Genomic DNA, 12,154 nt, shown 5'->3' with positions numbered 1-12,154 from the left:
AATATTATATTAATACGTATTTTCTTTGCTGTTTCTTTAACATCAAAGATGTAATAAAATCGTTAAGAATTTATTTTCTTCCCTCTTTCAAAGCTACGTCACTGGAGATACAACGCTGTGTCTAGGTACACGCTAACGTGTACGCAAATAAAATAGGTACACGCGAATTTAAACTTCATCAAGCCAGTGACGTCATTATTTAGCGTGCGCAGTGACTGTATATTTTGGTACACGCTATTTTGTTTGTTTGATAGAAAAATATTTGTTATTAAGGGAAGGGGAAGGGAAGCAAAACCATTCAGATGTTTCAAACTTAATTGTAATAAATCAATGTGTATATTTAGTATAAAAGTATATATTCAGGTTAGCAAAATAAATATTTAGTTGACATGACATGTACAAAATACTATTAAAATAATTTTTATACGTAAGGTAATTACTCCAGTTTATAAACCAATGCTGTTGTGTTTATTTCTATTTATACAGGGAAGTTGAACTTGTTATGATTTTTATAGAAAATTGCTTATAACTTTGTAAATACCCCGTGTAACATAATAAACCTTTATATTTTTGTGATGGGGACGTTAAGAAGATTTCGAACATAAAATAAAATATAGGGTGTTCCATTTAAAAAAAACATAAGTTAGGTCTGCCACATGTAACTGCCGTGTAACATTCTAACTAATTTTGTAATATTACGCTCAAAGTTTGCTACAATTTTTGTTACTAACTTTTATTGCTATCTATTACTTTAGCGGATCTACTGAACTGTATCACACTAATCAATCGCCTTGTATATTTTATCTTAATTCTTCTGTTACCCTACGAATTTTTGTCTCTTTTATCTTTGTCATACTGTTTTAAAATGTTGTTAAACTCATTAAAAGAACAAATAATTTTCCACACTCCATAACTAATTTAAAAACAAACACTAAACAAATAAAAAATAGGAAATCTCTTTACTAATCAATATTAAAATGTAAACACAACGCGATTAGAAAAATTCTAAACTCACTCTGACACTCGCGATATTCTCAAGTTAGCGTGTATGCAAAAAACCAGTAACAGTGCACGCTAAATAGTGACGTCACTGACATGATGACGTTTCGCGTGTACCCAACTTTTTAATTTGCGTACACGTTAGCGTGTACCTAGACACAGCGGAGATCGCTAGCAAATCTGACAGCTGACAGCTGATCGCCATTTGCAACCTCCTTCCTGGCTCCGAGTCATTTCGCATTGTACTCCTTCCTGATTTATTTTATATTCTAAGGCTTTTGCTTGTTGTTGCCTTGTTTTGTTGGTTGTTGCTTGCCATGTGCTTGCCATAATAAAATGTAAACATCGTTTTTGTAATAGTATTAATTGTGATTTAATTATTCACTTGGCTTTTATTCTAAACTATCAACATAATATTAAAATAAATACAATCAAATTGGATATGAGATAATATGATGGAAGTGAAACAAGAAACAAGTGAAATTCAATGTAAAATAGAAGTATGTGATGACTTTAATGATGGTCTCCTGGATAACATTAAAATGGAGATAAAGGAGGAACCTATAATAGAAAATACAAATGATACGTTTGATTGTGTAGACGTAAAGGAATATCCTATAAAAACTGATACAGAACAAGATGAAGATAAACTTAGAATGTCTCATGAGGAACAAACAAAAGAAGATGGTAAGTAAATTAATAAAAACAATTGATATATAAATTTAAGGTTTATTAGGGATCCCTATGCTCTTACTACTCTGAAATATAATTTTTATTCTCAAATTTTGATTTGACCTTAAGGGGATGGGTACGAACTTTCGGCTTCAGTGCTATTTAAATCGGATACATTTTTTTCGAATCCTGAGAAAACTAAGTATTTTTGAAAAATTTAAACGCAGAATGAAAGATTATGTTATTACCGAGGGCCGAAAGTTCCTGAAAACTTCTATAATGTTTATTTTAATAAGTTATAGGGGTGAGAAACTAAGACAAAATTTATGTGATTTTTAATTTCAAATATCTCATTCAAAAGAAACTTTTTATTAATTCTAAGGGACTTTTGGCCCTCGGTAATAAAGTAATCTTTGATTCTGGGTTTAAATTTTTCAAAAATACTTATTAGTTAGGTCAAAAATACTTATTAAAATAGTTCTCAGAATTCGAAAAAAATGATTACATTGATTACATTTAAAATAAATTGAAAATTTTGACAGGTGTCAAAATTTTGCATTTGTTGCTTTCGCCTTAAATACAGTTTGAATTAAGAGATATCACAAATTGACATCAGATGTATTCAGAAAATGTATTATCAATTAAATCAGTGAGAAGAGAAAGCAGCCATGTCCATAAATAAGCACCCTCGACACTCTGACAGAAATACATTATAAGTATGAAGATGAGAGAGAGAGAGAGAGAGAGAGAGAATATATGTTTATTGTCTAAGAAAAAATCTTGTTGACAAACACTGTTTAAGAGTTTTAAATAAATGAATTAAATGAAAATATGACTAAATATAAAATATAACACATAACACATTTACATTATATAACAACTACAAAATATGTAGTATTGTCAAAAATAAAAAACAAACAAACTACAAGCTGTAAAACTAAATCACAAACAATAATGACAAACAAATTGACAAAAAAAAAAAAAAAAAATATACACAAGATCACAATTACATCAGCTCCAATGGTCCTCAAAAAATTCTGTCAGATCATAATAGGCCCTCTTAGCGAGCAGTCTATCTAATGAATTTCTAAACTTTCTAATAGTTTCCAAATTTTTTATTTCACTAGGTAGTTTATTAAAAATTTTGATGCCGTTAAAAATAATGAGTCTTTGACTAGTGTGCTTCTAGGTGTAATCAAAGCTAAATTGCTAGCAAATCGTCCAGATCGATTATTATTTTCATATAGATGTTTATTCTTAAAAATAATGCTTGCCGTTTCCAAAATGAAAAGAGATACAAGTGTAAGGATACTGTGTTTAATAAATAAAGGTTTACATGTTTCTCTAGAATTTACCTGGCACCACTTTGTAGAGAAACCAGACATATCCTTGCGCTAACAATGCTTTGTTAGCACCAAGATATGTCCTCCTTCTCAACAAAATGATGCATCCTCACAATTATCATGGATTTCCATCAAAATGTCAAAAATGCCTATATATTGACATGTTTGCGTTCTCTTCTCACCAATTCAGTTAAAACTTACATGGTAATAACATAGACTCATCATCAATTGGCTGGACAGAGGTATCTCTCAGTTCTTTCCAATGTTCTCTACACTGGGCCTCTTGTAGCTAGTTTCTTGTTACTCTTTTTATGGCATTAGCCCATGTAGTTGGTACTCATCATCTGTTTTTATAGTTTATGGACGTCCATTCAATGATTTGTCTTGTCCACCATCCATCTTGTGTACTAGCTAGAATGTTCTGCCCAGTTCCACTTAGCTATGTGATTCTTTCAATGACAATATCTGAAACTTCTGATCTTTGCCTGATTGATTGGTTTTTTATGTGGTCTCGAAGGATCATGTCCATCATTGTTTGTTCTATGGCTTGTTGCATAACTCTAAGTTTACTTGTGGATTGTTGCATCAGTGTTAAAAAATAACATAATATACCCTATTCCACGAACATACGACTGTTGTGTTTATTATCTTGACAACGAATATTTTACTGTGCAAATTATGAAGAACGAAAGTAAATTGCAAAATACATTGCTGTTTATTGGAACAATTATTAGAGCCATTTATTTTCACACTTCTTATGTTGCACACTAAAATATTCGTTGTCGCGATAATCCAAGACAGTCATATATTCATGGAATAGCCCATAGATTATGGATATGCAAGGAAAGTGATTTGAGTATGTAGGTAAATATTTTTCTTAAAAAAAGTATATGCAGTAAAACCTGCCATATCCGGATCAATGTGGCGACAGACCGATCCGGATATCAATACTGATATACTGTTAAATCTAAAATTTAAGTGTATGTATAGGTATTTGATTATGTGTCTGTGACTATATTGTGTTGTATATCTGACGTGTATATCCATCTTTATGATGGCAGCTGTAAAGCTATACCAATAAAGTATTCTATTCTATTCTATTCTATTCTACTGCTTGTATAGTCTCTGATACGCTTTCTCCTTCATACATTCCAGTAATAAACGCCGTCAATAACTTTCGTTGATAGACACGTTTTATAGATTCTATAATACCTCGATCGATAGGCTGACAAAGGGATCTCACATTTGGGGGCTAAAAAGACATTTTATTTCGCCATATTTTAGTTCTTTTGGGTCGAGATGAGAGGGTGCATTGTCCAACACCAGAACTGCCTTTCTCAGTAGATTTCAGTAGATGCGGACGGTAGAACCGTCTGGATATGGGGAGGTCCGGATATGGCAGTTTGTACTGTATCTAGGGGTTCAAGCGAAAACCCAATAAATACCCAAATTATGAAATCAGGTATTTTTATTTCTGCTGTATTAAAAATACATCTTCTACCACTGATAAATGTTATTATTTGATATTATCATTTTTAAGCACAATAACTAATAAAAACCATTAACTATATATATAATCGATAATCCTTCTACCCTAAGGTGTTGGGTAAAAACCGTTAACTTCTATTTTTAAATAACTACAAATCGATATATAACTTTACTAATAAAAATACTTCATTTTAAACATATTTGTAATATGAGATTCTGGTAGATTCATTTATTTTCTTTTTCCTGCGTAAAGTTACCAATTTTATTAGAAATATTTCGGAGTTAAAAACTGATAATTAATTTTATCGGAGATGAAGATTACAAAATTGTTAAGTTTGACAAAATATATTCATGCAAAAATCAATAAAGAATTTTAGACTGTGCTAGTTTATTAAATTTCAGCACACTTTTTTCCTGCGAAAACCCAATAAAAGATAGCGTAAATTGGAAATTGAATATTATTTATTTATTTATTTATTTACGGCATCCATTTACAAGTTTTACACACAACAAGACTTTTACAAGTTACACCTCAACAATAATAAATTATTAAAATAATAAACACATCAGAATAATACAAACAAACATATTGTAAGAACACTACAGAACTACAACAAACTTATTTTAAGATACCCCTTAGTTGTTTTTTGAACAAACCAATTTTGGAGTCAAAAATATCCATTTGTCTTGGCAGGCTATTAGCACTCCGAACCAATCGTGTAGTCGGTTCATTTATACCAAAATTAGTGTGGTGAAATGGCACTGAAAAGATTTCTGATTGTCTGTTGCTTCTACTAGGAACTTTAAGACTAAAAAGTGATATCAATTGAGGACAATCTATGAAAGCATTAATAACTTTGTGTAGGAAGCATAAATCTAACAATGTCCTCCTTGACTCAAGTGTTGGTAAATTTAGACTATCTCTTACCCACTGATAGTCATATTCCTCTCTCCTGTATCCACTCTTATAAGCTGCTACCCTCAAAAATTTATTTTGGACTCTTTCAATATGTTCAATGTAACAGTTGTATGATGGGGACCATACAACTGATCCAAACTCTAGAATGGGCCTAACGAGACCACAATAAAGTTTTCTAAATGTGAACAAAGACAGGTCTACAGATGTGCGTTGGATAAATCCCAGTACTTTCATCGCCCTGTTTGTTACTTGATTGATGTGGCATGAGAATGACAGTTTGGTGTCTAACCAGATTCCCAAATCTGATACTTCATTTTTAGAGGCTAATGGCAAGTTATTAATATAATAAACGAATGTAATTGGATTTCTTTTCCTCGAGAACGTCATTTTATGACATTTGTTTATATTAAGTGACATTCTGTTTAAACTGCACCAATCATAAAAAGATTTAAGATCTTCCTGTAGTATAACAGCATCATCCCAGGATTGAATTTTTCTAAACAGTTTTACATCGTCAGCAAACATAAGAACACTACAATTTTTAATTTTTTCTACTAAATCAACCAGAAACAAGCAAAACAAAACAGGGCCACAATGAGAGCCTTGCGGCACGCCCGATGGAACTGTTATTTCAATCGAAGTAACACTTCCTAAGTTAACTGCCTGCGTACGGCCGCTAATAAATTCTGAAATCCACTGAAGAAGGGGATCCACAATACCCAAAGCTCTTAGTTTTTGTAATAGGACCCCATGGTTAACCCGATCAAATGCTTTAGAAAAGTCAGTATAGATCGAGTCAACCTGGAATCCCTCTTCAAAGCTGTTATATATATATGATTGACATACAAAACTAGGCTGGCATCTGTTGACCTCCCTTTCATAAAGCCAAATTGTTCAGGATTAAAAATGCCTCTAAAACACCATGTCAGTTTCTTACTAACCAAACAATCAAGCAACTTTATCAGCTCTGACTGATTACAGACAGCTCGGTAGTTTGATATGTCGTTCCTTGCACCTGATTTAAAAATCGGCTTTAAAAAGCTCTTCTTTCAGAGACTGGGAAAGCTACAAGTACCAAGTGATCTGTTAAAAATAAACAAAATTGGTTTTGTAAGTACACATATACATTTTTTCAGAAAATATTCTGGGATTCCAACCAGCCCTGCACATAATCAGTTTTTACAACTTGCAATAGTATCATAGACCTCAGTTGCTGTAAGTATTATGGAACTCAAACAAATCGAACTTTCAAAACTAAAAAAAGGTAAAGTATCTTGTTGGTCATCTGAGTAGACAGATGAGAAATATTCTGCAAACATATTGGCAGAGTCCTTGACATTCAAGTCAACCCTGTCATTATAGACCATTGTAGTTGGTATGTTATACCCATTTCTTTTGCTTTTAATGTAAGACCAAAAATATTTTGGATTATCGGAAATGTTGTTTTGTATCCTATCTAAATACTGTTTCTGACAGTCTGCTCTTAAAATTTCACACTGATTTCTTAAAGCCACGAAACGGTCATAATCATCTTGCCTATTACTAATTTTATATTGTTTGTGGGCCTGTTTTTTACATACAATTAGGTTACGCAGCTCTGAGGAGAACCAAGAGGGAAAGGTAGAGATCTTATATTTCTTAAGTGGAACAAAGTGTTCTATCAATGAGTAAATTATATCATAAAAAATGACCACCATACTATCAGCTGTACCACTAAGAAACAGTCCCTCCCAATTTATACTTGCTAAATAATTATTTATTGAAAAGTAGTCACCATTTCTGAAATCATAAAAATATTCCTAATAATTCATAAAATCAAGATTTTCTTCACACACTAGTTCAAAACTGATAGCTGTGTGATTTAAGCTATTCTCAAAAATTTTATCTACTGCCGGAGTGACATTAATAGATTCCAAATTACTAAAAACCAGGTCCAATGAGACTCCGTTGTTGTTCAAAATCTCATTCTTTTGAAAAAAGTTATGGAAACTAAAGCAATTTGCTACAATACTTACAGACTCATTTTCAGTGCCAGTCACTGTCAAGCCCAGCTCATCATTTCCCCATTTAGCTTGTGGTAGGTTTTAATCACCTGCTAACACAAACAAACTATCTGAAAAATTATTATAAACATATTCAACAGATTCACAATGCCTTAAATAAGACTGAGAAGGTGATGGAGAAGGTATATATACACAGCCAATAACAAAATTTTGAGTTTTGATTTTAAATGTTAGATATAACTGATATATGTCAGAGTCAACAAGAGGAACTATGATTTTTTGGATAGAAAGGCTTTTTTTAGCTGCGATTAATACACCCCCTCCACGCGTCTTTAGAGTGTTTAACCCCACTTCACGATCACATCTATAAATGTCATACTCTGGAACTCAAACTTCAGCATCAGAATAATCCGAATTAAACCATGTCTCTGCAATCATTACTATATCATAGCAGGAACAACTCAGAGCTTGATGGAAGCTCTGTATTTTTGTTCGCATACCACCAGTATTGAGATAGTAAACACATATGTTTGATTTTGATTTCCAGGAGTCGTTTTTAGTTATATCAAGGTCTGATCTCCTCGACCTTGACGAAAATTTTCAAACTGGCGTTTATTACTAATCCAAAACTTTCTTAAAATGATGCTTTAGGCCAAATATCTGGCATCGAAAAATCTTCCTTGTCATCTGGATGGATACTTATTTTGAAGGAGATATTTTCACCTTTCACTGGTAAGGCTTCAACCTTAAAATCCCTAATATTCGGGCATTGCTTCTTAACGTGTTGTTCAATAAAGGTGGGTGTAATACCCACTTTTACGCGACCAAGATAAAAATATGCTTTATGAGAAGAACTAGCAAAATTTTCATCTCCTTGGAAATTCGCTTTACCCAAAACGAAGTTTTGGTCATTTCTCCGGGCCTTTCTTCTCTGTACCAGGGTAAATTCTTGGTCATTATCAGCAGAATCTTTGTTTTTGTTTATGATTTCTTCTTTTTTTATGTTTGCTTTGGCCTGAGGTTATCCAAGGTTGGCCCAAGGTCTTCTGGTCTTTTGACAAGTTGGAATTAGAAGAGGAAGAACTGGCAACGCTGGCTTTCTCTGCCTGGCCAGCTGATTTCGATCCGTCATTGTCCTCTGTCAATGAAGGAGGGGAGGTTGGCGTTGCCACGATAACCCGTCTTTCTGTAGACCTCTGATTCAGTTTCGAAGCATCACTCGAAAGATTCACTTGATTTTGTTTCGAACTATCACTCAAAAGTCTCACCAAGTCCTTGTTGCTTTCAATCGCCATTTTAGACGTCATTACAAGCTTTTCTTGAAGATTCTGTTCCATAATCTTCATAACCTCACTAAGTTCACACTTTACAATTTCTTTTATGGCATCTGATAATTGCGGAATGGTTAGTTCAGCATTTTCGAGGTCTCTAATCGGGCCATCAATTTTAGCGCTAGAGAACTGATTTATGCAATCTTTGCACCATATTATAATGGTTCTGGTTTTAGCAATTGCACATCTTATTTCTTGAGAGGAAATCTTGCTACACTCTTTACATTATACTTTCTCGCAATTATCACAAGCACATCCAAACAACAGAGTTTTACTCTCTTTAAAATAACAGGTCTAATCACAAAATCCGCACTTTAAATCCTCCATCACTATAAAGAAACAACGGAGCGAATAACTGGCAACGCTGTGTATTACAAAACAAAAAGACGGTTAGAATGGGCCTATATAACAAAAAACAAAGTCAGAGCTTCCAAGGTACCACAGCAAATCAATTTAAATTTAATTTAAATTTAAATTTAAGTGAATTTAAATTTAAGTGTACTGAAAAGTTGTCTGAAGACTATAGAAACAAACTCAGTAGAAACTACTGGATTCTAGTAGTACATAGTAGTCTAATAGTCCAGAAAAATTTTTATTTTGTACAATATAACTGTCAAACTAATTAGGACTAGACTTGTCCCTTAAACTTCCAAAAGAAAGGAACAAACATTTAGTAAGAAATCTTTCTTTTCACTAGCTTACCATGAATAAATTCCAGTGTGCCAAGTTTTTTACAAAAATGCTGTGTATATGCTCAGATGATATAATGAATGCTGTAGCCAATACTGCCCTGCTTAGAAAAAACGTCCGATCTACAATTTTAGTTTTTTCGTGATAAGGCTAATAGGACGTTTATTCTAAGCACAACCGCTATTAGTTGTAGAAATACTCCAGGCTGTGGGTGAAAAATAGGTCGATTTCAGGATATAATTCAGGAATTTTTGAAACCTATCAGGTGTTGTAAAGGACGATGCCAGGAATAACTTATACTAAAAGTAACCAAAAATTTTGTGAGCTTTTTTATTTATTGCGATTTTCATTTGTTAAATTTGCAATTTTTAAAGATTTTTCATTTTGCAGCTTAGGATATTGATTCTAGAGAAAAACTTCTTAATAGAAAGTTGTAGTAAATTAAAAAACCTACAACTTGAGCTATGGTAAGTTTAATTTCGTTTATTGGTTATTGCAAAACAGCCTGCGAAAGGTCCAAAATGGCCGTTTTTTGCAATTGCGTTATTTATTGTACAAATAATTTTTTTATTTTTTAAAGCTTTAAAATGAAGATCTTTCAATTCCAAACGTAAAAAAAAATTGTAAGGCCGGATTAATGAATTTGTTGCTTAGATATTATAAATTGATTACCCCAAGAGGTCAAATGTCGAAGGCTATAACTTTTTGAAAAAAACTCATAGAGAGTTGGTGAAACATCCAATCTCCTTCTAAAGAGTCGTGTTTTCATATTCTGATGTAAATAAATGCGTAAAACATTTTTAAACCTCTAATTTTTGGGTTTGAAAATAAGGGGACAATTTCGTTATAAACATTTAGAGCTGAAGCGGCCCTGTACATCCTATGAGTTTTTAACTTACAGATTATTGTTGCTGAAGACGAAACAAAGATTTATAAAAAAATAAAAAATTTCTACGACCAACTGAAGCCTAGCTAAATGTTGGGTTTGAAAATAAGGGGGCAAATTTCGTTATAAACATTTAGAGCTGAAGCGGCCCTGTACATCCTATGAGTTTCTAACTTACAGATTATTGTTGCTTAGGACGAAATGAAGATTTATAAAAAAATAAAAATTTTCTACAACCAACTGAAGCCGAGATAATTGTTTCTTTTTTCTTAAATCGTAGTGCCTTTATTTATAACAATTAATAAATTATTTTACAATCATTGACTAAAGAAAGACTTATATTATCTTAAAATAAAAATTATTATAAAATATAGTTACATTCAATTATTAAAAATTATTTTTAAAATCGGTGCTTTTGCGAGCGGCCGAATTTTGCAAACCGCCCGGCTCGCTTCAAATCCGCTTATTATATTTATATAACAATGAAAAAATTAAAAATATAGTTATATATTTCATATATATGTATCATTTTTGTAATATTATTTCTTCAGAAAATAAGATTTCACATATAAAAGTTTATCAAGAAAAACAAATACAGTGGTAAATAGACTATGTTATAATGGTAATATTATTAAATTGTTTTCGGTCCAAATTTAATACAAGTTACGTAAAAATTTTCCGAGCGCGCGGATTTGAATCGAGCCGGGCGGTTTGCAAAATTCGGCCGCTGTTTGCAAAATTCGGCCTCTCGCAAAAGCACCGATTTTAAAAATAATTTTTAATAATTCAATGTAACTATATTTTATCGTAATTATTATTTTAAGATAATATAAGTCTTTCTTTACTCAATGACTGTAAAATAATTTCTTAATTGTTATAAATAAAGGCACTACGATTTAAGAAAAAAGAAACAATTATCTCGGCTTCACTTAGTTGTAGAATTTTTTTATTTTTTTTGTAAATCTTCGTTTTGTCTTCAGCAACAATAATCTGTAAGTTAGAAACTCATAGGATGTACAGGGCCCCTTCAGCTCTAAATGTTTATAACGAAATTTGCCCCCTTATTTTCAAACCCAAAAATTAGAGGTTTAAAAATGTTTTACGCATTAATTTACATCAGAATATGAAAACATGACTCTTTAAAAGGAGATTGGATGTTTCACCAACTGTCTATGATTTTTTTTTTTCAAAAAGTTATAGCCTTCGACATTTGACCTCTTGGGATAATCAATTTATAATATCTAAGCAACAAATTCGTTAATCCGGCCTTACAATTTTTTTATGTTTGGACTTGAAAGATCTTCATTATTTGTACAATAAATAACGCAATTGTAAAAAACGGCCATTTTGGACCTTTCGCAGGCTTTTTTGCAATAACCAATAAACGAAATTAAACTTATTATAGCTCAAATTGTAGGTTTTTTAATTTACTACAACTTTCTATTAAAAAGTTTTTCTCTAGAATCAATATCCTAAGCTGCAAAATTAAAAATCTTTAAAAATTGCAAATTTAACAAATGAAAATCGCAATAAATAAAAAAGCTCACAATATTTTTGGTCACATTTTAGTAGAAGTTATTCCTGGCATCGTCCTTTACAATACCTGATAGGTTTCAAAAATTCCTGAATTATATCACGTTTTTTCACCCACAGCCTGGGGTAAAAGGACAAACAAATTTACGGTTTTGTACGATTTGAGATGGCAGAAAAGGACTTTCTGACTAAGCAATAAGATGCTAAATGTCTAATAGTAGTGGATTTATAACCTTATGACGAAAAAACGAAAATTGTAGATCGGACGTTTTTACCAAGCAGGGCAGAAT

General features: G+C 32.0%; 1 protein-coding gene across 4 annotated transcripts in view; it reads left to right on the top strand.

Annotated features, from left to right (window-relative positions):
- Positions 1–1,216: 1,216 nt before the first annotated feature.
- Positions 1,217–12,154, top strand: part of LOC126879185 (zinc finger protein 235-like) — a 77,024-nt gene continuing 66,086 nt past the window's right edge. For all 4 annotated transcript variants that reach the window (XM_050642230.1, XM_050642233.1, XM_050642232.1 and 1 more), the window contains exon 1: positions 1,217–1,686. In XM_050642230.1, coding sequence (XP_050498187.1) covers positions 1,452–1,686 — 235 coding nt within the window. In that variant the 5' untranslated portion in view covers positions 1,217–1,451. The remainder of the gene's footprint in view (positions 1,687–12,154) is intronic.

This window comes from Diabrotica virgifera, chromosome 1 (assembly GCF_917563875.1).
Source record: "Diabrotica virgifera virgifera chromosome 1, PGI_DIABVI_V3a".
In the NCBI taxonomy this organism is placed as follows: Eukaryota; Metazoa; Arthropoda; class Insecta; order Coleoptera; family Chrysomelidae; genus Diabrotica; species Diabrotica virgifera.
Note: the sequence above shows the minus strand (reverse complement) of the source record. Positions and strands in the feature narration are given on the sequence as shown.